Source organism: Cervus canadensis, chromosome 28, assembly GCF_019320065.1.
Source record: "Cervus canadensis isolate Bull #8, Minnesota chromosome 28, ASM1932006v1, whole genome shotgun sequence".
NCBI lineage: Eukaryota > Metazoa > Chordata > Mammalia > Artiodactyla > Cervidae > Cervus > Cervus canadensis.
The window spans coordinates 19,211,935-19,236,510 of record NC_057413.1 but is presented as its reverse complement, the minus strand read 5'-3'; the positions used below and the strand labels follow the sequence as shown (position 1 = coordinate 19,236,510).

The 24,576-nt window shown below is 54.4% G+C and overlaps 2 protein-coding genes across 5 annotated transcripts; both read right to left on the bottom strand.

Annotated features, from left to right (window-relative positions):
* Window positions 1–35: 35 nt before the first annotated feature.
* EHMT2 (euchromatic histone lysine methyltransferase 2) lies at window positions 36–13,276 on the bottom strand. 4 transcript variants are annotated; one of them, XM_043450266.1, is made up of 28 exons: window positions 13,214–13,276; window positions 12,501–12,567; window positions 12,184–12,402; window positions 11,830–12,083; window positions 10,979–11,063; window positions 10,842–10,882; window positions 10,536–10,691; window positions 8,810–8,947; window positions 8,571–8,685; window positions 8,323–8,424; window positions 7,948–8,096; window positions 7,715–7,858; window positions 7,392–7,627; window positions 7,130–7,312; window positions 6,939–7,021; window positions 6,324–6,430; window positions 6,115–6,237; window positions 5,927–6,028; window positions 5,118–5,222; window positions 4,864–5,018; window positions 4,605–4,772; window positions 3,832–3,976; window positions 3,379–3,456; window positions 2,918–3,033; window positions 2,723–2,809; window positions 1,187–1,265; window positions 869–1,044; window positions 36–552 (listed from the first exon to the last, which is right to left on the bottom strand). In XM_043450266.1, exons 1-28 carry the CDS (start codon window positions 13,253–13,255, stop codon window positions 372–374), a joined length of 3,636 nt encoding a protein of 1,211 aa, XP_043306201.1. In that variant the 5' UTR covers window positions 13,256–13,276; the 3' UTR covers window positions 36–371. The 4 variants fall into 4 exon arrangements, with proteins under 4 accessions (XP_043306201.1, XP_043306199.1, XP_043306202.1 ...); XM_043450264.1 differs by having other exon boundaries at window positions 12,501–13,276; XM_043450267.1 differs by lacking the exon at window positions 8,323–8,424.
* Window positions 13,277–15,186: 1,910 nt separating this feature from the next.
* On the bottom strand, window positions 15,187–17,753 carry ZBTB12 (zinc finger and BTB domain containing 12). The gene is made up of 2 exons (XM_043450483.1): window positions 17,372–17,753; window positions 15,187–16,873 (listed from the first exon to the last, which is right to left on the bottom strand). The coding sequence occupies exon 2, from the start codon at window positions 16,850–16,852 to the stop codon at window positions 15,473–15,475; it is 1,380 nt and encodes a 459-aa protein (XP_043306418.1). The 5' UTR covers window positions 16,853–16,873; window positions 17,372–17,753; the 3' UTR covers window positions 15,187–15,472.
* Window positions 17,754–24,576: the final 6,823 nt, after the last annotated feature.

The window sequence follows — 24,576 nt, the reverse complement described above, 5'->3', positions numbered from 1 at the left end:
GGGCTGTGTATGCTTTTCCGCCAACAGTCATCCAGTTTATTATAAACTCAACATTTATTGAGAACAAAGGAAATCAATTAGCACAGAGGCTCAATTTCATCAAACTTCAGCTGAGGGTGGGGAATGGGGGTGGGGTGGGGAGCATGGGGGAGGGGTGGCCAGCCCTGAAGTCACCCTCCCAGGAAAGAACCAGCTCTGGGAGACAGGGGCTGTCAGACCTCCAGGGCCTGGCTGGGAGCTGGCTGAGGAATGTGTGAAGGGATAAGGGAAAGAGGAAACGGTAAAAACCCCCAGGCGTGGGCTGTGGGCAAGCGGCAGAAGTGGCTGCTGAGCTGGTGGCTGTCCAACTGGATGGAGGCTGTGGTCCGATCTCACGGGTTGACAGGGGGCAGGGAGCTGAGCTCAGGCAGCAGCTCGGGGTGTGGGTCCAGGCGGGCCAGGCGGCTCTGCTCCAGGGCAATGGCTTCAGCCGAGTGCTTGCACTTCTCAGAGCCACACTGGCAGGTGAAGTACTTGCTTTTGATGTCCCAGAAGCGGTCACCATAGTCAAACCTGTCAGAGGAGCACGAGAGATCTGTGGGGCCCAGACCAACTCCAGAGCACCCACTCCCATCTTCAGAGAGGCTCTAAGTCCTCCTAGGTTCAAATGCCCCGGCAGCACCAGCATTGCCTGGGACCTTGTTAGAAGTGAAGGCTCTCACGACCCACCCCAAACCTACTGACTCAAAATCAGGACTCTGTCTACAGTGACTTCAGAGAGGCTCTGCTCTAATCCTTGCCTGGAAACCAGGCACTTGCCAGCCTTCTGCTTTTGGTCTGGGGCTTGTTGCATCTCCCACACCCCTGGCTGAGCCTCAGGAGGCCTCACCCCAGCTCCTCCCCGGCCCGGATATCTCGGGAACTGAAGAAGGCGATGCGTGGAAATCTCAGGTCTTGGTGCAGCATGAAGACCCGGACGGGGATGATGTTGGGGTCACACAAGTGGTTGATGAAGCGGCTGATGTTGCCGTAGTAACGGGCATCGATGCAGTACACCTCTCCATCCTGAGGGGGGAGCACCACTCATCACATCTACCACCACCCTGCTGGCTGGCCAACCTCCTTGCCCCACCGATCACCCAGTCCCTCCTCCCCAGGTTTCCATCTGCTGCTTGAGAGGAGGACGGCAAGGGGGTCTCCTGCCCACCTTGTTGTCTAAGTCGAAGAGATAAGAATCGTCCTCTCTCACATCAGCCTCGGCATCAGAGATCAGTTCTCCGACATACCTGTTGGGCAGGAAGCGGTGGTTCTGGAGGTAAGCAGGGAATTACTGGAAGTAGGCTCCAGGCCCTCTCTCTCCCCACAGCCCGGGATTCCTCTTTCACTGTTTGTCAGCTGCCCCAGTCACTGTCCGTGAATCTCACAGATCCACATGGCTGGGGTGGGTGACCCAAGGATAGCAGACATAATGTGGGAGGGAGGGGGTGGGAGGTCCCCATCCAGAAGGGGGATCAGGAAGAGGAGTCTGGGGACACAGGCATGTGAGGGTACACAGAAAACAAACTCTGGCCAGTTGGGGTCCCCCCGGACAGCTAGATCAACAGGCAGGACCGATAGTGTGGGGCAGGGGTCAGAAGTGTGGGGCCACTGGAGTAGCAGTGGTGGGGTAGCTAAAGGGAAGGTTGAAGCTGCACCAGAGGATGATTTGGGAGAGCATGGAGGTACCAAGCCTCTGGGGTGAAGGGATGAGTATCTTGGCAGAGGGCCTGGGTGGGGAATCTGTTCAGGCGTGGACGTGGGGAGGACGAGGAATCACCCAGCAAGGTCGGGCTGAGGACAGGAGAGAAGTGAAGACTGCAGGAAGGGATGGAGCCCCAGAAGCTGTGAAGAACTGGGGAGGAAGCACCCACGTTTGGAAAGCAGAGGGAGAGGAGCTGGTGAAGAGGAAGAAAGGATGGGTTGCAGGTAAGGATGGTGTCATGGGAGCCAGAGCTAAAGGGGTGGCGGATGCCAGGAGAATGCAGACTGAGACACAGGGGTCGGGGTGTGGGGACCGTTGAGAGGAAGCATCAGCAGAGGGAGAGGGTAAAGGCAGACCTGGGCAGGGATGAGCAGGGAGTGGATGGGGGGGAAACTGAGACCCAGCAGGAAGAGGCCGCTTGTCTGAGTCAAACTGAGAGATGACATGATGGAGGAAAAATGAATGGTTTCTTAAATAGCCAAATAGGGATGAATTACTTTTTTTTTTTAAAGCCAAAGAAAATTAAGTTTGAAGGCCATGGGGTAAAAGCTAGGAGACATGGAGAAGTTACAGATGCTAGGAAGAGAAAGAACCGACGGATGGACAGGCCTGAGGCTCCTGAGGAGGTGGATGGAAGGGTAGTTGTTATCACCTCCATTTTGCAGACAAGAAGAAGGAGGCTCAAAGAGGTTGTGAACTTGGCCGAGGACATCCAATGGCAGAATGGGGCTCAAACCCTGGTCTGTTAAAACTGGGGCTTTCCCCAGTTGAGAAGGGTAGGGGAGAGGGAGTGTGAGGCTCAGAAAGATACCGATGGGGAGGGAAAGACGCAGGCCCTGTGGCCTGGGCAGAGTGGAGGCTCAGGGATGGGGGTCAGAGGAGGCTGGCCAGGTGGACGCACTAGGGAGAAGGGCAGAGAGGGATGCCTGGGAGTCAGCCGTGGCCCCGCACCCAGCCCTGTGCCCCCAGAAGCCAAAGTACCCCTCCCGCTCAGCTACTCACTCGCAAATGAAGGTACCCTGGGGAATGGTCTGCAGGGCACGGACGCCCCAGCCCATCTTGGCTGTTCGGTAGAGTTGCAGTCGCACCCTGGGGGTGGGAGAGAGGACGGTAGGACGGTATTGAGGGAGGTGACGTGGAAGCTTCCCAAGGGAGAGGAGTGGGGGGGGTGAGGAGGGCCAAGGGGCGGGGACTCACTTGATGCCGCTCTGCACAACTCGGTTCTTACAGTTTCTCCAGCAGGAGCATGCCTGGTTACACTCAAAAATCAGTGGGGGCTCGATCTTATTAAATTCCTGGAGTAGCCGCCCATCCTGGGGTCAAGGGAGGGGAGGACAATGGTTTTTGTGTGGTGCCTCCCTCAGCTGCCCAGGACTCCCAAGACTTCACCGAGAAATCCACTGCTGACCCCACCCCAGACTCAGGGAGGCCACGTATACTCTGAGTTCATCCAACAGGAAACCCACAGCCATCGCCCTTTATTTGCATATACCTGGGCCAAGTCTCTGTCATGGCAACATCCTAGGAGTCTCGAGTCTCGCCCTGCCCTCTCTGCTACATCCCCCGCAGGATAGAAGGCAAGGACAAGGCCCCAGAGAGCTGGTGTCAGAGGCCAGCTCCTTTGGAGGAGTGGAGGGGTGGGTTGCCAGGGCACATACCTTGTCATACCAACAGCGGATGCTGAGCTGGCCACACAGGCAGTTGGAGCTGGAACAGTCATCCACACACGTGCAGTGCTGGGGTAGGAGGCAGGGTCAGCTCACCCCCCAGAATCGGCCCAGGCCCCTCAGCTTCCCCCCACAAGCCCCCCAACTGCTGTCCTTTCTCTAGGGTCCACATTGTAAGGTAGTGGTGGTGAGGGTCCCAGGAGGAGGGGGAATCAAGATGCTGTTGATGGGGGTATCACTAGGGCCACCATGAGCCCATGTGATAGGACACAGCTTCATAGGTCCTAGAAAAAGGCTCCCCTCCCCAGGTGGATGCAAGCCCACACTAGAGGTCCCTTTCAGCCCCACCACCTTGGCCAGAGCCCTTGTTGGCCCACAACATGCCCAGCTCCACTTGGTGGCTCTGGGTGCCCCTTTGGGAGGAGGTCCCAGGGCCCCACTCACCTGCAGGTGGGTGATGTTGCGGTCAATGTTCATGGTGGACGTCTCGCAGTTCTCCGAGATGTACTTGTAATCCTCGGGGCAGGGCTCCCCGTCCACACCGTTGACACAGGGGATGGGGACATTCTCATAGCCCCGAGCCACATCCCTGGCAGGAGGGGAGATGGAACTGGATGGCTAGGGCAAGGGGTGAGGGCTTCCCTAGGAGCCAGGAGAGGGCTGGGAGAGGGGAGAGGGTGTTCTGGGGGTTCATCGGGTGTGGGGAGTAAGGTTCCAAAATCAGAGGCAGGACACTTAGTTAAAAATCTGAATTTCAGATCAGATAATCAGGAAATAACTTTTTTAGTACATGGCTTCCCTGGTGACTCAGACAGTAAAGAATCACCTGCAATGTGGGAGACCTGGGTTCAAACCCTGGATTGGCAAGATCCCCTGGAGGAGGGCATGGCAACCCAGTCCAGTATTCCTGCCTGGAGAATCCCATGGGCAGAGGAACCTGGCAGGCTACAGTCCACGAGGTCACCGAGTCGGACAAGCCTGAGCGACTAACACTTTCACTTTCATGTCCCAACTATACTGCTTAGAACACTCTTAAACATTTTAAGTATGTGTTGTTCACCTGAAATTCTAATTTAGCCAGATGTCTATTTTTATTTGCTGTATCTGGCAACTCTAGCTATATGTGTTGCAGGGAGGAACAGAGGTGGTTCTGGGGACTTCGAGGCTCCAAGGGGCCTGGGGAGGGGGCTCTGGGTGCGGAGAGAGCCCAGGCTCACCGGCAGATGATCTTCTCTGTGCGGATGGCCCGATTCCCCACCCCGAGCCGGAGCTTGCGGTTGAGCTGGAGGGCAAACCACACGTCGGAACGCTCGGGTGTCAGGTCCCACGCCGTGTCCCCCTCCTTGTTCCGCAGCTCAGGGTTCGCCCCGCGTGACAAGAACAACCTGGGAGGGGACAGGGAGCCCGTGGGGTGCCTGGCCGTGAGAGGTGGCAGAGGGGTGTGCAGGGGTATGTGTGCGGGGGTGAGGGGCTCACAGCACGCAGTCGTGGTAGCTCTCCCGGGCCGCAATGTGCAGGGGCGTGTCCCCATGGTAGTTGACAGCGTGGAGGTCGCAGCGGGCGTTCAGGAGGACCTCGGCGATGGCGGCGCTGCCGGTGAAGGACGCCCAGTGCAGGCAGATGTTCTCCTCCTGTGGAGGTGGAAGGGGGCGAGGCTTGAACCCAGCCGGCACCTAGGCACAGGGTAGGACTGAGCCCACCTCCGGCATCCCCACCAAACCCTCACTCACGTTGTCGGTGAGAGTGACATCCGCGCCCCGTGTCAGAAGCATGCGGATCACTTCTATGTGCTTGTGCTCTGCAGCCCAGATGATGGGGGTCCACCCGCCGCTGTCCTGGGGGCGGGGAGGGAAGGGGGAGGGTGGAGACTCAGCTCCCGCCCTGCTCACACAGAGTTCCGGCTCCACCACTCACAGGCAGTGGGGTCCAGGGGCAGGTAATTTAAGGTCTCTGGGTCTCAATTTCTTCATTTATAAACTGGGACTAATAGTGTCTGTGGCTCAAGACTGCAAAGTAATTTTTCTCTTTCTAAAATATATTTCCTAGATCTACCCGCTCACAAGAGAAGCAGGGATCCCAATAGCAATAACCACCCCTAGGTACACAGATTGTTGTAGTCTCCAAAAAAATATTTCCCACTTAAAGGAACCAGAGTTTCCTAGAAAGTGGTAGAGTCTGAGTCTGGCGCAGGATAGCTGCTGACAAGGATGCTCTCAAAGACTACTAGATCAGTTCAAAGCCACAGGAGCCTCTGGCAAGGGGCTTCTTCTGGACAAAGGATAGAACGGCTCAAAGATCAAGGAGAACACAGACTAAAACACCTCCAACAGGTGAAAAACTGAGTTAATACTGGCCAGTTCCAGAGATTAAAGCAGCAACTCATTTTGAAAACTGGTACAGAAAAACAGAAAGAAACAGAAAAGAATAAAGAGAAATACAAGTGAAGCAGGGAAAAGAGACAGGAACAGACTGGAACAGTGTGACAGGCAAGGAAAGGATCAGAGGTCAGACGAGGGAGAAAGGGAACCAGGCTGCTGACCTGGGCATTGACGTCCACCTGTCCCGTGCTCAGCAGCAGGCTGACCATCTCCAGGTTCCCAATTTTGGCTGCGTGGTGGAGGCAGGTGGAGCCGTCTTCCTCCTGGGGGAGATGCGGGTAGATGAGCCCTCAGGCTGGCACCTCAGGCCCAGCCCCTGAGCCCAGCCCCGGCCCGTCCGGCCACGCACCTTGCTGTAGACACAGCCCCCGCGCTGCACCATGTAGCGAGCCACGTCCAGGTGGTTGTTCACCACGGCCTCCATCAGTGGCGTCCGCTGCTGCTTGTCCACGGCATTGATGTTGGCTCCAGCCTGCACGGAGGGGCTGTTGGCACCAGGAAGGGGCTGGGTGGGGGTGGGGTGGGGTGCTAGTGGTCCCAGGCGGGGCCCACGCTGACCTGCAGCAACACATGGCAGATCTCCACAGAGCCCTTCTGGGCAGCCGCGTGCAGGGGTGTGCGCTTGCTCTGCTGGTCACTCTGGAAGTTGGGGTCCAGGTTGTCCACTGTGGGGAGAGCCCACCACACCGGGAGAGGGAGGGACACGCGGTGAGCAAGCTAGGGGGTGGGTGGCATCTCCTCCAGGAAGGCTTCTCAGGACCCCAAGTCGGGTCAGGGGCGCCCCCTGGGCCTCCCCTGTGCTCACGACCACTGTGGCACAGTCTCGTGACAGCAAGACGTTAAGAGCACCAGCTCTGCCCAAGTTCAAATGGCCCCAGCCCCTCAGTACCCTGTGCACTGGGCAAGCCAGTTCACCACTCTGAGTCTCTGCTGGGAAGATACAAGTGAGTGAAGGTGCGTAAGCTCTCAGAACAGGGCCCAGGGCCTCTGCGCTCCTTGCCACCACAGTCCCCATCACCACAGGCGACCTGTGTATCTGCGTCCCCTACCAGCCTAAGTCCTTTGGGGCAAAGACCGTGTCCCACGTGGCTGCCCTCCTGGCCCTGAGCCCAGGGGTGGGCACATAAGTGGAGCTCAGGTAGGGTCTGCTGAATGAACAAGGGGGACACTCACACAGCATCAGGATCACCTTCTGCAGCTCCCCTTGCTTTACGGACAGGTACAACTGCCGGGGGTGGAACCGGAGCTTCTTCCGCCTGCCGGGGTGAGGGCCCCTCAGATTCAAGTATCAACCCCGAGAGCTACAGATCCACACTCCCAGCCCCAGTCTAGCGGCTGTGCCTGCGTGTGCATCCCCTACTCACCTCTCCGACTCCTGGATGACCAGGGCCTTCTCCAGGGCCTCCCGGCCTGGCCCTGGTGGCAGCCCTACAGCTGAGAGGCAGCCCCCGTTGGGCAGGGTTAGGGAGGGCCCCGAGCTGTCGATGGTGTCGGCCAGAGGGTCGCAGGGCGGACGCCGAGGCTCCCCCTGCCCACGCATCCGGGCACTGTGGGAGAAGGTGCAGATGTCTAGGGCAGATGGGGACTGTGCAGGGAAGAGACAGAAGGCAAGGGCGAAGCCAGTACCTGGGCTGGGAAGTGTCCGCTCTCCCGGGGGCATCCTGGGCCAGGGGTGGGGGGGCGGGGGCTGCAGTGCCAGCCGGTGGGGTCACCCCATCCCCCCGGGGGATGGTCACCTCCTGGGCCTCAGATGCATCCTCCCCACAGTGAGGACAGAAGACCATTCCGTTCAGCTGGGACACACAGGCCTTGTGGAAGCGGTGGGCCACACGGAAGTCGGGGTGACACTCCAGGAAGGTGCCCTAGGGGCGGGGAAACAACGTGGTCAGATTCCGGGAGCCCCTGCCCCTGTGGGGGCATGCCTCCTGGCTGCCCTGCTGGTTACTCACCGCCGTGCAGAAGTAGCCACAGCCAGGGCAGCAGTGATGTTTGACCATGCGCGCGCGGTGGGTCTCACAGAGCACCATCAGGGCCACACGGCTGGACGGTCTCATGGTCTCCCGCTTGAGGATGGCAGCATTGCAGCCGGACAGCTGTGGGCAGCGAGGCCGGGTGACAAGAGGTGAGGCTGGGCTCTCGGGCTGCTTGCCCTGGCATCTCGTTTGCTACCCCCTGGGCCCACCTCTCCATCCACACTCTCCGTGGCCATGCACTTGTGCCCCGCTCTCTCGCTGATGCGGTCTATCTTGGGGGCCTCCATGCGGCAGCTGCAGAGGGGCAGCTCCTCAAACCCGCGCTCTGTCTCCAGCGAAGATGTATCATTGGACACCCCTTGGACAGAGGGAACAGGGAGCTGAGGAAGGCCCAGCCTCTCACCTGCCAGGACCCCTCATGGGGCCTCTCACCCCCACCCTGACTTTCCCTCCATGCTCCAGAACCCCCAAAGTCTGGTCATGGACACCCCAGCTCCAGCGGGGTCCCCCTCCTCCCCATTCCCTCCAGCCCTGAGGGCACCCCTAGCGGCTCCCTATCCCGGCAATCGGCAATTGGCAATTACCAGCGTGGTTGGGAGAGAGGGTCCCCTCGCTGGGCAGCTCCAGGGACCCCAGAGGGACCTCCATGTACTCACTGGGGCCTGAGGAGCCCACACCATTCACTCCTGACACAGAGACAGAGAGAGTGAGAGTGCGAGCTCACAGGTGCCTGGGCGCGGGGGTGCATGCGGAGCGGGGGTGTGCATGCGCACTCTCTGGGGGCCAGGAGGGGGCTGGAGGAGGGGACCCCAAAGCAGAGGGGCCTCCTTACCTCGTGGCTCCTTGGCCCTCGGAGGCTCTCGTTTCCGCCGTTTCCGTGATGGCTTCACCCATGGGCTGTCCTTCCGCCATTTCTTCTTGGCTTTGCGGCGGCCGCTGGAACCACTCTGGGGAGAAGGAGGAGCATTAGGGAGTCGGGTGGCCCCCAGCCCGTAACCCGCCTCCTTGGAGGACTCAGACCTCCGGTCCTGCAGTCTCCACTCCTCCGGGGCCGCCGGCCTCCAATCCTACCCTGTCAGACTGATTGCCGGACTCTTCATCTTCCTCTTCTTCTTCTTCCTCCTCCTCCTCCTCTTCTTCTTCCTCCTCTTCCTCCTCCTCTTCTTCCTCTTCCTCACTCAGTTGTTCAGCCAGAGCTTCGACCTCAGACTGGAAGAGAGGTAAAGCTGTGGCCCCCCCCAGGCCACAGCTCGCTCTTGGGGAGAACTTGGGAGAGAGGCAGGGTAGGACACATCCAACCCCTGGGACTCAGAGAAGGAGGTATGATCAAGAAAACCATAATTCCCCAAGGACAGTTCCCTGGTGAAGATGACTGTGGACAGGAGGGGAAGGAAAGGCTGGGTACAAAGAGGGGGTGTGGCATGTTATACAGCAATGAAAAATAAGGTGCTATGGTGACATGCAAAAATGTGATGATCTTGGCAACAGCATAGTAAGCAGGAAAAAAAAAGAAGTTCCAGATAACAAATGTATAGTATGAGACTCTATGAAGTTCATAAACAGGCGAAACTGAAAACACTACATGAACAGCTAATCAGAAATGCTATAATGAAATCAGGGTGATATCGTCTCAATCCACTGATCTTAACTTCACTAATAAAAGACCAAATGTCCAACACCTGATGATACAACAGGAAGCATCTATCAAGTCTTACCAAACTAAAAAGAAAAATAACAGGCCTCTGAGGCTGATCACACTTCTAGATCCATGAGTTTACAAGAAGAAACATTGGACAGAGAATTACATGTCAGTTCCCACCCAATCAGCCAACTCCTAAGTGTGATGCAGGACAATTGACTTGGTTCCTTTAACAAATGAATGGCAAAAAAAAGCTTATTTTTTAGAAGGCAGGGAACCTATATACCAAGAGAGACCTAAGATAAATAGTCAGATCAATGTGTGGACCTCATTTGAAACTTGACAAATGAAAACCCATTTATGAAACAACTGAGAAAATGCGAAGACTGACTGGTAGCAAGGCGATGGGATTAAAGAATCATTTGTAGGGACCTCCCTGGAGGTCCAGTGGTTAGGTCTCCATGCTTCCCCTGTAGGAAGCATGCGTTCTATCCCTGGTTGGGAAACTAAGATCCCTGTAAGCCACATGTTCGGCCAAAAAAAAAAAAATCTGTAAATCTTTTGAAAACAGACAGAGGTCTTATGTTTAGAGAGACTTATGGAAATGTTTCTAGATAAAATGAAATGGTGCCTGGCATTTGCTTCGAACCAATCCAGTAGGTATAGGTATTAAGGGAGGAAGAGATGAGTCAAGATCTGCTGTGTATTGATAATCCTTTGAGCTGGGTGATGGCCACCTGGGGGCTCACTATTCTATTTTGTATGTGTATCTGAAAGATTCCATGATAAAACAAACAAAAAGTAAAAGAGGCAAGACTAAGCATTATGTTGCACGGGCAAACACACATGTGAAACAAACCAAACATACACGTGAAACAAACCAAACAAGAAGCAAAGGAATAAACAAGCAAACAACAAATAAACCATAAAACGAGATGTTAAACCCCAAGTCCAGGGTGGTGATTATCACTGTGGAGAGGGACAAGGGGATGGTATGGGGTGGAGCACACACTGGAAATAAGTTATAGATAGTATGGGGCAGTGAACTAGTGGGTGTTCAGAAAAGGAAAGAGAGGAAAAAGTGGGGCAGCAAAGACTGGAGAATGAGCCCTGGATGCGGGGGGAGCACGGCTGGGAGAGTGGCCGGCTCCCTCTCACCTTGCTGTCAGAGTCCACCCGCTCATCCACAGAATAGGAATCATAGTAGAGGCTGAAGTCATCCCCCACCACCGTTTCCCACTCCTCCAGGGACCCAGGGTCCCCCTTCTCCAGGGTCACTTCTCCTGAAGTCCGTGTAGAAGCCAACTCCTCTGACTAGAAAAAGTTGAAGAAAAATTGATGCTGCTGGCATCACCAACTCACCAACCCATTTCCTGTGAGGGTAAGATGGAACCCCAGCTCTGGGGCTGCCTCAGAGCAAGCTCTCAGGGGGAGAGGCCCTGTTCCTAGCCCCTCCTGGCTCACCAAGCCACCTCCTGAGTTCAGCTTCCTCCTTTTGGCCACATCTGGAAGGAGACAGAGACAGAAAGGAGTGAGGCTGGTACTCTAAGCCCTTAGCACAGGCCATAGCAAGCCACAGGTAGGTGGGGGATGGGACTGACCTGAGGTCACCTTCCCCAGCGAGTGCACGTCATCACTCATGCGGAAATGCTGCACTTCAGGGGGCCGCTTCTCAGGGACTGGGGGCTGGGGGCCGAGAGGGAGCACACTTAGGGTCAGGGAGCATCTATGGTTCTGTCTGGATGAGCTGAGAGCCCCAGGTTGGGGGTGGGGTGGTGAGCCACACCCTCAGAATTGCCATCCAAAGTTCTCCGGCAATAAGAACCACGTCAAGCCATATTCCCCTTCTAACACTCAACCATTCATACACGCAAAAGCAGGCCCCTTGCCCCCTCCTTCCCACATGGAAAAACACAAATTAAGGCCTTGATCAAAGCTACCCAAAGCAAACTCAGAACAACATGATATCAAGAGCCCTAAAAACACTGTCATAAAGATTCTGAGATTCTGGGGCTCTTGTTACTTCCCTTGTCTCCTTCTCTGTAGAGATTCACAGTAAAACCTTTAAAACAGCAGGAAGAGTTTCAAAGAAGGGAGGGAGAAGTTCCCTTGGGGCTTGCTTTGAGGTAGAAAGGAAAGGTGGTTTGAAGTCTCTATAGTTGTTATCATAAGAGTAATTAAGACATGACGACATAATTAACTTTTCAACATTTGTATCTTCTACTCTCCTCTCCCTAAGAGCACAAACCTCAGGAAGATAGGCATCTGGTATGTTCCTAGATTAAGCCCCAGTAAAGAATCTGCAATATAGTAGCCCCTTGGTAAATATGTGAAGCAGTCACCTATCGGATAAGAAAAGGCCTAAAGCTAAATTGTAAAAAAGAAGCCCACGGGGGTTTATGGTTAATTACCCTGTCTCTCCCACTCCCACAGCCATCCCCCTAAGCCTCACCTGTCCATTTCCTGGTTTGGACATGGTTTTCCTGGCTCGATGAACCTTGGGCTGCCCCTCTGGGCTGGCTGTGGCCGGAGGGGGTTCAGGCCCTGCTGCTGGCGCCCCCTGGGCGCCCGGCATACTCAGCAGCCTCATAGCCAAACTCTGAACTGATGGGGGTGATTTTCCGGCCCCTGTCATTGACATCTTGGCTCGGCTGGGACAGGCACCCCCTTTGCTGGGGGAAGACGGGAACGACTTTGTGGCATGGCCTGGAAAACACAGGCAGGCAGGCAGGAGACAAGATAAGAAGGAAGGCAGAGTCAGAAGTTACCCCACCTCACCCCTCCCCAGACTCCCCCGGCCTCTCACCCAGCAGGATACGACCCCCATGGAGGTCCCCATCTCCCTCGAGATTCTCGGGTTCATCCCCAATGAGTGGTGTGGCCCCTACAGGGGTGTCAGCCCCCTCATCGCCGACAGTGACCGTGACAGAGGCTGGGGATGAGGGGCCAGCAGTCTCCAGGGAGTCGGGGCTGGCCTTGGGCAGGGTCTCCTCACTACGAGGGGTGTCCCCCAAAGAGCCATGAACTGTAATGGAAGAGAAAAAGTCCAGGGCTAAGGGCTCAGGAGATCATGTGTTGTGGGGGAGGTGAAGGTCCAACAGGGCCCGTTTCTACTGCACTCACCTCTCTCGGTGGCTCCTCTGGGCTCCTTCTCCAGCACCAGCGCCCCCATCTCAGCGGGGGCCTCCCCCTGGGAGGGGACACAAGGGATAGGAGGGCTGGTCAGTCCGGTAGGAAGTTGGGGGGCCCAGGACGCCTGGGCCCTGGGTAGAGAGAGCAGGCTCCGGGGCCTACCTCTTCCTCTATGGGCCCCCCCCCTTCCGCGGCCTCGGCTGCCCGGAGGGGCCGCACGACCCCTCCCCCGGGCCCGCATCAGCCCCCTCCCTCTAGGCAGACCCCGCATCTCAGGGGCCGAGAAGAGAGGAGGGGGAGGGGGCGGGGCCTCTGCGCCCCGGCCCCGCCCCCTCCTCCCGGCTGCACGCGCCGCTCCCCCTTTGTCCCCCAGGCCGCGGGGACCCCGGGCACCAACCCCTCCAGCGCCCGCTGCCCCCCAGCCCGGTGGACGGCCCCTCGTGCCCCTCGCGCGTGCTCCTGGGGCCCCGGCGCCCGCCGCCCACTCGGGGGCAGCCGGCGGCTGCACGCGCGCCTCCGTGCCCACTCCCCCCACCTCCCACCCCCTAGTCCCCTCATCCGCCCCCGGTGCTGGCCCTCCGGATTGCTGCAAGTCTCGCTCGGGCCCCCCGGCCCCGTTGCACCCCCGGAGCATTGCACGGGCGCGCGCTTCCCCCGGGCGCGCGCGCGGGCATGCACCCGCCTCTCCCCCTCCCCTTCCGCACCTCGGCGGCCGCCGCCGCTGCAGCTCCCGCCGCCGCCGCCATCGCCGCTTGCGCGGGGGGCCGAGCCGGCGCGCGGCCGCCCCGGGTCACGTGGGTTGGGAGGGAGGGCTGAGAGGAGCCTTAAAGGAGCCACCACGCGCTTTCTGGCCATTTTCCCCCCGAGAGCGGCCTCGGAGATGGCAGTTCCTGTCCTAAACTGGGAGCGGCAGGGGAGAATTGCTGCCATTCCTGGCCTCACTCTGCTGGGAACCGAAGGCGAAGCACGCCTGGGTCCAGGTGTGGCTTCTCCATCTCCCACCTGGCTTTAGGTAATTAGCGGAGCGTCTGAGCCTTCCGGCTCTCGTTAGTCTGTATATCCAATCCTACCCGCGTGTGCTTCTCCCGCTTCTGGTTTCTTTCTAGTTTTCTGGGTCACTGTGGATTGAAGCCTGGGCCTCTTGGCCTCGCTTCTCTAACGAGCAAGAAGGGGGCGATGGGGACGCGCGGAGGACACCTTTAGTCTTAGCTGGTCCTAGCAAGCGGCTTCAGTGTACCCTGGAGCAGCGACCCCTTTTGAAAACCTGGGGCTGAATGTGTCTCCCGTTTATGCCAGACATGTTAAGCCACCACGTGCACTAGGGATCCAGGTAAGCCCCCAGAGGCCCGAGTCATTACTATCTGCAGACACTCTAGTAAGTAACGTTTTTTTTTTTTTTGCCAAACACTTTACAAGCATACTAGGCACTCCGTGGGTCATAGCCCAGCCAGTAGTGGAAGTACGAATGGTATTACACCGAGACACAGAACTTTGATAGCAGCATTCAGGGTACCATCTCTTTAGGTCTTACATCTGGTCAAAGTTTGGAAAATAGCTGTACTTGCAATATTCTACACAGGCAAATGGTTAGGATATAGGGCACCTGAGGCCAATTCAAGGCCTTCTGGGAACTGTAGTTCTCTGGTTAAGAACCGTTTCAGAGCTTTCTGGGAATTGTAGTCTTCTCCATACCAGAATCCAAACAGCGGTTTTTAGCTTTCTCCAGGGCATGAGCCCTTTCCCCAGACCAAATGCCCAAACACAGGCTTCTGCTTACAATTTTGATGGGCACAGTGATCACAACTATAGCTCATCCCTAGCCATCATACCCAACTCCTCAACTGGAGCAGGTTATCTGTTAACACCTCTGCCAAAAAAATCACTGAACACTTGTGCTGTGAGCTGACAGAAAATTGAGGGATGCAGAACGGCCGGAGCGGTCTCGGCTAGAGACCCACCTTCACATTTCCCTTCCCCCTGTCAAGGCTCCTTTAGGCATTAGACCTGCATGAGTTGGTGACCCTGGAGCTACTTAGCAAATGACATCAGAGGGTGGGATGGTCTAAGGTGGGATAGTCATTTACACGCAGTTGCCAGACAGAGTATAAAGAAAAAAAAGTTTGTTTTTTTTTTATTTTGTGGAAAACAAAAGCCAAAAAACTAAAACCCCAAACTCCAGAAAAAATCCTAAAAAATACGTTTTGTTTTCTTAAAAAATACTGTATAAGTCTCTACTACTCTCCCTCCCCCCACAACAGCCCTTCTGTGTACTCTCATCTAAGTGCCCTACCCCCCACCCCCACCACTATTTGTAGTTCTTGCTGTTGTACCCCACTTCCCAGTATCTACCCAGGCTGCTCACCCCCATATTCTCTTACCTGCCATCTTATTTTGTTCTCCCTAGAATTTTGGTGAGTCTTGTACCCATCCCATTTCCCCAGCATGCAAGAACTGTCTCCCCTTCCCTTCTCCAGAATTCAGTCATCCTTTCCCCCTACCACTCCCTCTCCCAAGATCTATGCCAAGCAAGAAGCCAGGTAAGCTGCCGTCCTGCCAGATTCCCCCCACCTTCCACCCGCACCCCCCCCCCCCCCGCCCTTCAAGAAATGTCAGAACCTCTTCCTGGGCAGCCTTAGCCAGGAATAAAACATTTTCCAGTCTCTCCCCCCCCCCACCACCTCATTCCATAAGCCCTTTTCCCTCCCTCCACATATCCATGCACCTCCAAGAGAAGAAACTTTCTCTGGGACCCCCTATTCCCTTGGCCTTCTCAAAGAACTCTCCCTCTCTCCATCCTTTCCTTCTGAAGAGGCAGGGTCTTCTCTCCAAGGAATCTTCGGCCCCTTGTTGTGTGTCTGCTCAGGCTCCCACTGTACCTGCCTGCCCCCCGACCCCCCACCCCCCTATTCTCCTGGACCAGGGAGCCCCTCCCCACCTCGCCCAGGGCCCCGGCGCCCGCCTCGCTAGCGGATGAGGACGTTGATCTCGGCCACACTAGCCTCCAGCACGTTCTCTGCTGTGGTCTTGCCGTGCTGCTCCTTGAGGTGCCGCCTAATGGCCGGCTTGTGAGCGAAGCGCACGTCGCAGTAGGAGCAGCGATAGGGCCTCGCTCCCGAGTGGAGGTTGAGGTGATCGTGCAGCGTGGACTTCTGCGTGAAGCACTTGCCGCAGATGCCACACGAGTGCGACTTGACGCCGCGGTGCACATTCATGTGGCGGTTGAGGTTGCTGCTGTGGTTGAACTGCTTGCCGCAGCGCGGGCACATGAAGATGAAGTGCTGGGCCCGCATGTGGAAGACCAGCTTCTCCACACCCTGGAACACTTCCGGGCACTTGGTGCACTTGATGTTCTTTAGGGGATTTCCGCTGGAAAAGCCTCCGGGCAGGGGTCCCCGGCCGCCCCCTGCCCCCAGGCTGCCCCCCGCCCCCCGGGCAGCCATGGCCACCGCTGCTGCCTCCACAAGGCCTGAGGTGGCCCCCACACTGGCCCGGCCTCCAGGGATCAAGAGCAGGCCCTCCCCTTCCGCGTCCTCAGACAGGCTGTAGCAGGCTTTCACCACACCCTGCGGTGGGGCCACAGTGCTGGGAGGCACGCTGCTCTGGGCCAGCTCCCCAAGGTGGCTGCCCACAGAGCCTCCAATGCCCAGACCTCCTCCCAGGCCCCCGGGAGGCTTGAGCCGGTGTGCCACCTCCAGGGCTGATTCCACCTTGACGATACAGATGTCAGACACGTCCTCGTCCTCGTCCTCATCCTCTTCCTCGGCCTTCAGCTCCAGGTCCTCATCCAGTGGGAACTCTAGCTTCACAGGCCGCAGGAGTGGAGGGGGGAGAGGAGGCGGGGGCGGGGGTTTGGGGGCTGGCTTTGGGGTCCTGGCAGGAGGGAGCAGGGATTTGGTGGCACTGACACTGCTCACAAGGCTGGCATCGCTGACCCCATCCTCTTTGAGGCCTATTTTGGGCTCGATAAACTGGCTGAGGGCGTTCCGGCATTTCTCCACCACGTGCTCCATCTGCAGGTAGGACGCGGCCGTCAGGTAATTAACGATATCCCTGACGGCGAATTCCAGGGCGCCCGTATAGCAAGAGAGGAGCAGGTCAGCCACTATGCGTGCACTGTGCATCAGTGAGACCTGCAGCTCAGAGCTGGGATTCAGCAGGAACTGGTCCCGCAGGAACGGCGAGCAGGCGGCCAGGATGACCTTGTGGCCGCGGAACTTGAGGCTGTCGGCCACAATGGTCACGTCGCAGAACCGCTCCTCTGCGCGAAGCTGGTTCATGTTCCGCAGCGTAGCGGCCTCGTGGCCAGGCAGCTGGAAGCGCAGGACTTCCACCCCAGAGGCCATTGTGGCGGGGGGTGGGCAACCCTGGTTGGGAAGGAAACGGGTCAGAGACAAAGGTCTCTGGCTTTGCTAAGCCAAGGCCCCAGGCCTTGCGCTCCCATTCTTGGCAGGGCCCCCCAGCATCAGATCACCCAGTCTTCAAGCCTCTTCCTCAGTTTCCCCAGCCCCCGGGGAGGCGCTGTCCCTTCGGGAGAAGGGAGGCGTGGTTCCCGGGGGCGGGGCAGCGGCGTCCACACCCCCCAGCCCTACCGCCCGCGATGATGGGGCGAGCCCGCGCCCACAGGGGAAGGTCGGCAGAAGAGGGAGCAGAGGCCTGGGGTTCTGGAGTGACCCGGGTTGCAGCCTCTTCTCACCCCGCCCCTTTTACCCGCTGCCCCATTCCTCCGCCGCCCCCTTGCACGTTTGCACGCGCCTTTCACGTCCTCCCCCCCTGCCTGCACGCACCGTGCACGCCCCCCCCACGTTCAGAACTCCGTGGCACGCCCCCCCCGCCCCACGACCCTGAGTGCACGCGCCGCTCACCTGGCTGGGTTCCGCGCGCTGTTTTTTTCCCCCCCTATTTCCCCCACCCCCCCCCGGGGCCGACTGCGCCCCCACACACGGGCAGGGCCTGGGCAGCGCGCAGGCGCGGGGGTGCACGGGGCGCGCGCGCGGGGCCGGCTCCGCGTGGGCGTAAGGGGGGAGGGGCGGGGGCGGCTCGTGCAGTGTGTTCCAGGCCCCGCGCGCGGCGGCGTCGTCGAGAACTCGGGGAGGAGGAAGAGGGGAGGGAATTAAAGGAGCAGGATTCCCCCTTTCCCGACCCCCCTTTCTTCACCAGCTCCCCCCACACGGTTAAAGGGCCGGACGGCCTGGCCTCTCCTTTGGCCGGTATTATTTGTCCGCCAGAGCGGAAATACGTTCCGCACCCCCCCTCGCTCTGGCTCCCCCTCCTCTGTGCCTCCGGGCCCCGCGGCCCGTCTGCGCGTGCGTGCCAAATGCCGCGCGGAGGCCCGCTCGCTGGGGCCCGCCCTCCCCATTCCCTGAGGCCGGCCGCGCAGCTTGCTCCTCGCCCCCCGACGCGCGCTCCCCGCCCTCTGCTCTCCCATCCTCCCTGGCTCCCCGCGGGCGGCGCTGCCACCTGCTCACGCGTGCGGTACTTCTCTGACCCAGCTGCGCGAAGCGGAGGCAGAGTTGCAGCCACGGCCCCTCCTGGGGTCCCAGACCGCCCCGTGGCTACCGAGATGTTGGTTGTTTTTGGTTGCCTATGCGTTCATCCCCTGTTGATTCTGTTCATACTTCCTCCAGCCACGCTTTCCTATTTTTGCAACTGTTCTGAAGCTGGTAAACACCTCAGTACTCCCGGCCTAAAAGATATTTTAACTTTCTACAAGGCCAGACAATCCTCCACTTCCTCTCTGTCTCAAAATCTTAGCAAATCACAACCATCCTTTCCTTCCCTCCATTCTCAGAATCGATTCTAACTTCTTGCCACGGCAAACGCCCTCGTAAGGTCGATGACCTTGCCCATTTCACCCCCTACAATATAATAGACCTAGTACTAATTCTTCTAATTATGTGAAGATATGTATTAGTAGGACAAGCGTCCATCCTACCCCTGCTCCTCCACCATACTGACAAGGTCAGAACTCCATCGCCCTGAACAAAGTCCTCCCTCAGTTCTGCCCCGTTGCCTTCTCTTTCTCTGTTCCTCCCAGACTGCCGTCTCTGCGCTTCAGCACCTGCGTTTTTGAGCGTCTTGAAGACTGGTTCCCTTCCCGCCTTCTTCCTTGCACCTCTCATATACCTGTACTCATTTCTGCACCCAACCAAGTCCGGGTGAAGAAGCCTCTTTTGCTTGCCGCGTGGATTTGTTTATTACATTCTCCAGTAGACTAGAGCATTATCCTTACACATCAGTTTTGGTGGACTGTTTAATATCTGTGTTCAGTCTAATGGTTTCTCCATTAGATGGCCAGCTTCTTGATTGCATGAATCATGTCCTGGGTTATGTTTTGCAATAAAAGTCATACAATAAATGACTGACTGTTGAAGTCATTCCTCTTCAGTTCAGCCGGCATCCACCCATAAAAAGTTTGTTCCTGACTTAAACTGGATCCTGAACTTAAGGAATGCCCTTTTAGTTGGGAAGTGAGGGAAGTGTTCAGATAGTGCCTCTACTCTTTGCCTTTCTCTTTTAAATTCTCTGACTTTTTTGCCTTCACCCTGCTGATGCTTAGTCGCTTCAGTCATGTCTGACTGTGTGGCGCTATGGACTGCAGCCTGCCAGTCTCCTCTGTCCATGGGATTCCCTAGGCAAAAATCCTGGAGTGGGTTGCCATACCCTCCTCCGGCAGATCTTCCCCACCCAGGGATAGAACCCAGGTCTCCTGCATTTCAGGCAGTCTTTACCCCTGAGCCGCCTTCAGCCAGTTCTCTCTATTCTAAAATGCCCTCTTTGTAGAAATATGTGTTGTTAGGCCACATGGATTCTGTTGGCATTTGTGTCAGATTTTCAGACACCCCTAGGCTCAAAGCCATATCCCACTACGTATGAAAAGAGGGCCTTTGGGCAAGTTCCTTCTCTGAATCACAGTATCTTTATCTTTAAATTGGAGGCCCTGATTCCTCACAGGGCTAATGTAAAGTTCAAGTGAGCCTGACACATAGTACATGCTGAATCAATGAGACCTCCCTTCACCTTTGCCTAATTGAGGGACAGACTGAAATTTTCGAAAGGACTTTAAAAATTCTGTTTCCCTATCTTATCTCTTCTTTCCCTCATTACCAAATTTCCCAAGAGTTGTTTACAGGCTTCTGGTGGCTCAGTGGTAAAGAATTTTCCTGCCAATGCAGGCAATAGGGGTTCTTCCCTGGTCTGGGAAGATCACACGTGCCATGGAGCAACTAAGCCTGTGTGCTGCAACTATTGAGCCTGTGCTCTGGAGCTGGAGAGCCACAACTACTGAACCCCGAGTGCCCTAGGACACATCCTCTGCAACAAGAGAAACCACCGCAGTGAGAAGCCTGCTCATCACAACTGGAGAATAGCCCCCTGCTCCCTGCAACTAAAGACCATGCAGCAACAAAGATACAGCGCAGTCCCCACTTCTCAGGGGACTAGCAAGCTCAGGGCTTAGAGCAGCACTCTTGGTTACTGATAGAGGTGAGCAGTGGCCCGGTAGGAAATGTGTAAGCAGTAGGAAAACTGAGACATTTCCCTGTGCCATTCAAAGTATTTTTGGCAGTGGGTTTACTTTTGCAACTGTGCTTTGCCCAGATCCAAACAACTATTTCTTGAGCAACCAAGAGAAAGGAGGAAAGAAGTCTGCCCGGGTTTTTAATCCATCAGCTAATAAGACTTTCCTGTCTTACAACAAAATCTCCAGCTTCTTCCCCCCTCTCCTTTGCCCCACACTCAGCGCTGCCCTCACTGTAGGAATCCTGGTGAAAAGGGCAGCCTGTTCAGGCGATGATAACAGGGGCTCACAGCTTGAGAAAAGAAACTCTATAAAAACAAACGGCTCACACCAGTCCCCTCTATTTGTAAAGCCACCTTTCCTAAACTCCCATCCGTCTTCTAAAATGTACTCCTGCCCCTCGATTTTTGCTGGCCTCTTCTCCAATAACCTGTTCCTTCCAGCTCTTTGGAACCCTCTCATAACAACCTCCTGATAAACTCTTCCTTCCCTTTCCTGCTTCACGGGGAATTTAGTTCTTCCTGCAGCCCATGACCTTTCCCCTCCTCCAAGTCACCTCCCCTGCCTTGCTCAGCATAAGGTCTGGGGAGATGGTGGTGAATTCTCCTAGCTCCTTGTCAATCCCAGGAGCAGAACTCTTCCACTTCATGCCAAACACCATTTCCTCCCAACCTCAAGAGTGCTGCTTATTGCCATGAGAAACTGACTTCCAGGCCTGCCAGTGTTCAGGCAAATGACCCAATCCACACTCCAATTAAAATTTGTTTTGGTTTAAGTTTTCATAGAGTCCTTTGCAGGGCTCAGAATTCAAAAAAGTGTACAAGGGTACATTGTCAAAGGTCTCCCTTCCACCTCCACCCAGACCCCTTCCCTTCCACAGCCTATATTACAGGTTTTTTTAAAAAGCTTCTTGACCTCTTTCCAACAACTTTTATCTTGACTCTTATCCATGTTCTTCCCAGAATCATTCTCTGGTGATTATCAGCACTTGGAACTACATCCTCTCTGCAATTTAAAATGCCAACATACCATTCTCTGAGTAGCCCTCAGATTGTTCCCTCCTGGAGGGCAGCAAGTATATCTGCCCTGCTTCCCCAGGGGGACCTCCAGCCACCTGGTCTCTTTTCTGTCAGGCCCTTCTCTTTCCCTTTCTTCCCTGTCCAGCCAAAGTACCACTCACAGTCCATCCCTCAGCTCTTCTCTGCAGGCTCTCTTTAGCTTGGCACTGGGTGCCACTTTAGGTACTGGAAGAGCCTCTCCCACCTCTCCCCAACCCCCGGCTCCTTTCCAATCCTGTCCACTCTCCTGAGTCCCCCGCCCTAACTCCGGATCTCCTTCTCAGCAAGCGGCCCTGTCTCTTAGCTGAGGCTATATAACTTCTTCAACCTGGACCCTCTTTAGCTTCTCCTCTTTCCAGCATAGCCAGCATTCTGAGTTCCTCACTCAACCTCTTCACTATCTCTTCACACTCATCCTCTCTCCTAAAAATACTTATTGTGAATGTATTATACACATAGAAGTATGTATGGGGCTCCCTTCATGGCTCAGCTGGTAAAGAATCTTTCTGCCCGTGCAGGAGACACAAGAGACAAGAGTTCCATCTCTGGGTCGGAAAGATCCTGTGGAGAAGGAAATGGCAACCCGCTCCAGCATTCTGCCTGGGAAGTCCCATGGACAGAGGAGCCTGATGGGCTACAGTCCATGGGGTTGCAAGGAGTCGGACATGACCGAGTGTGCACACATACACATACAAAGGGACTAGCAAACTTCTGGAATTCCCTATCAACCAGCCCAGTGATAGAAGTATGTATATGTTGGATATGTATAGTTAAAGATGAATGCAACAGAACCGCTGGGTACCTGATCAAAGCTTAAGAAATCAGTTCCTGTAGAACTGAATCACGGTGCTGTACATCTGAAACTAACACAACATTGTAAATCAACTATGTGTGCGTGTGTGTCAGTTGCTCAGTTGTGTCCGACTCTTTTTGACCCCATGGACTATATAGCCTGCCAGTCTCCTCTGTTCATGGGATTTCCCAGGCAAGGATACTGGAGTGGGTAGCCATTTCCTTCTTCAGGGGATCTTCCCGACCCAGGGATGGAACCTAGGTTTCTTGCATTGCAGGCAGATTCTTTACCATCTGAGCCACCAGGAAAGCCTGTAAATTAACTATACTACAATGCAAAATTAAAAAAAAAAAATCCTAACACAAACACACACACACCAAGAAATAAATTCCCGGGATTTCAGACGTCCACATGCTTCATAATGACTGCATCCCTTTCCCTCCTGGGAGAGTGGACCCCACCCTGAATTCCTTAGGTTCACTTCCTTTGTTTATCTTCATAGTTTCACTCTCTATGCATTTTGTAGGCATTCCTACACATGCACTCTTTGGTTTTGCCTTTTTGATCTCCAAAGGGATAGAATCATAGGAATCATATTCTGTTTTTATGAAGCTGTTTTTTTTTTACTGAGCATTATGATTTCATTGACTGTGTAGCTGTAATTCATTAGCTTACTTTCTGTTGCATGATGACACCACTGTTTATAAATCCCTTGTCCTGTCAGTGGACATTTGCTGTGTTTAAACTGGTGCTTATCACCACAACGCTGCTGGGAGTTCTCTTACTCTTCTCTGGATAAGTTTCTCCAGGGCTGCAGTCTTCAAAAGAGGGCCTATGTATCTCTGTGATGTGAGAGGACTGTCCAGGGCTTAGGTGGACCTGGAGAGATGTACGGGGACTGTCCTCAGATCTGACGCTGTTGGGACACTGGTGGGCCTGTGAGGGCCCCTTTCCTCACCCCTTGCCCAACTCTTCCTTACCACAGAAAGAAGGCCCAAGAGGGAATCCAGGAGGGTAAAAACTGCCAGGCACCAAAGCAACAGTTTCAAAACCTCACGGAGGTGAGTGACCTAGTGACATCATTTTGCAAGTGAGGTACTTTTTCTTTCCTTTCAACAAAATTGAAGGAAGATTTAGCGAGTGCCAGCTGATTGCTTATTTTTTTCCTATCCTCTATGCTATTGAGGTGAAATTCACACAGCCTAATTTTTAAAGAATTTTTTTATTGCTAATTCTAGCAATAAATAATATTTATCCATAAATATATGAACTGGTTGAGAAGTGGCCCGATTGTCTTATTTAGAATTGGGCTTCCAAGAGTGTTTTTATGCTTCATCATTATGTAGTGAAATTTATAATATATTCATATTCTTTTGACAAATTGATTGTTAATGATGATCATAAGTACTAAATCCAGAAGAAAATTTAAAACTCAGAGCCTTAAAATTTTTTAAATTCAGTTTTAAGTTATATACTTATTTTTATTGCAGAGAATAGAAGATTTTCTTTTTTTTTTTAGAATAGAAGATTTTCAAGCATAAAACATATTAGGATACTATTTGGGGAGGTAGAAACAGAAATATGAATTCAGAAGAAATGGAATGATGTGAATTTTTGGGCGGTCCATGAGGCTTGCAGGATCTTAGTTCCCAATCAGGCATTGAACCTGGGCCCTTGGCAGTGAAAGCTCAGAGTCCTAACCACTGGACCTTGAGGGAAGTCTCAGATGTGAAATTTCTGATTGTTAAAGAAGGGTGTGTTCATGTACTTTTGAATGAATCATAGTATCATCAAAAGTGAAATAACACTTTTTTTTTTTAAGGTCAGTGTTTACAACATGCTGGACATTTCACCCTTTCACAACTATTTAAAAACTTGAGGAAAATTTTAGATAACAGCAAGAAAATGTACAAGAGGTACATACTCGCAAAACTTTTTAACATGAGCCAAAGTTTTGAGTGTTTCTCAAACTTCATTATGCATATGAATCATTTAGAGATTTGCTCAAATGTAGATTCTGAGTCAGAAGTTCTGGATGGCCTGGAATTTTACATTTCTACAAGCTTCTGGTGATGCTAATGCTGCTCGTCTGTGGACCACACTTTGAGGAGCAAGCCTCAGTATATTCCCAAGAGTGGAATTGCTGGTGATGGGTATTGCACATGCTCAACACCTGACTGATGTTAAAATATTTTCTGAAACATTTGTATAAATCTGATAGCAAAAAACAAAAAAACAAAACAAACAAACAAAAAATCTGATAGCAATAGCGTAAAGGGACACAGTGGGTGATTAAATAGTTAATCCCACTAAGGGATTGTAAGTAGAAAAAAATATAGGAGACCCCTGTAAGTTTATGATTACTGAAGAAAGCAGGTTTGCTTAACCACAAAACCAAGCAGGCTTGCTTGGTAACAAAACCATGCAACAGTAGCATAAGACATGCCCTCAAACAATAAAGCAATGGTGGCATAAGACCAACATCCTGCCCAGTGAGCTTACTAAGTTGATGGTCGCTAGGACATGCTCTCTGCATACATAAAAAACACTAATTTGTAGACCTAGCTTGACCACACAGCGACAAGAAAACTAGCCCCGCTCAACCTGGAGGAGGAACTAATGATGAAAATATGACATCTACTCAAGAAAGATAAAGATCTTTCCATCTGCCCATTTTTCCTTTGATTATAAAATTGTAGC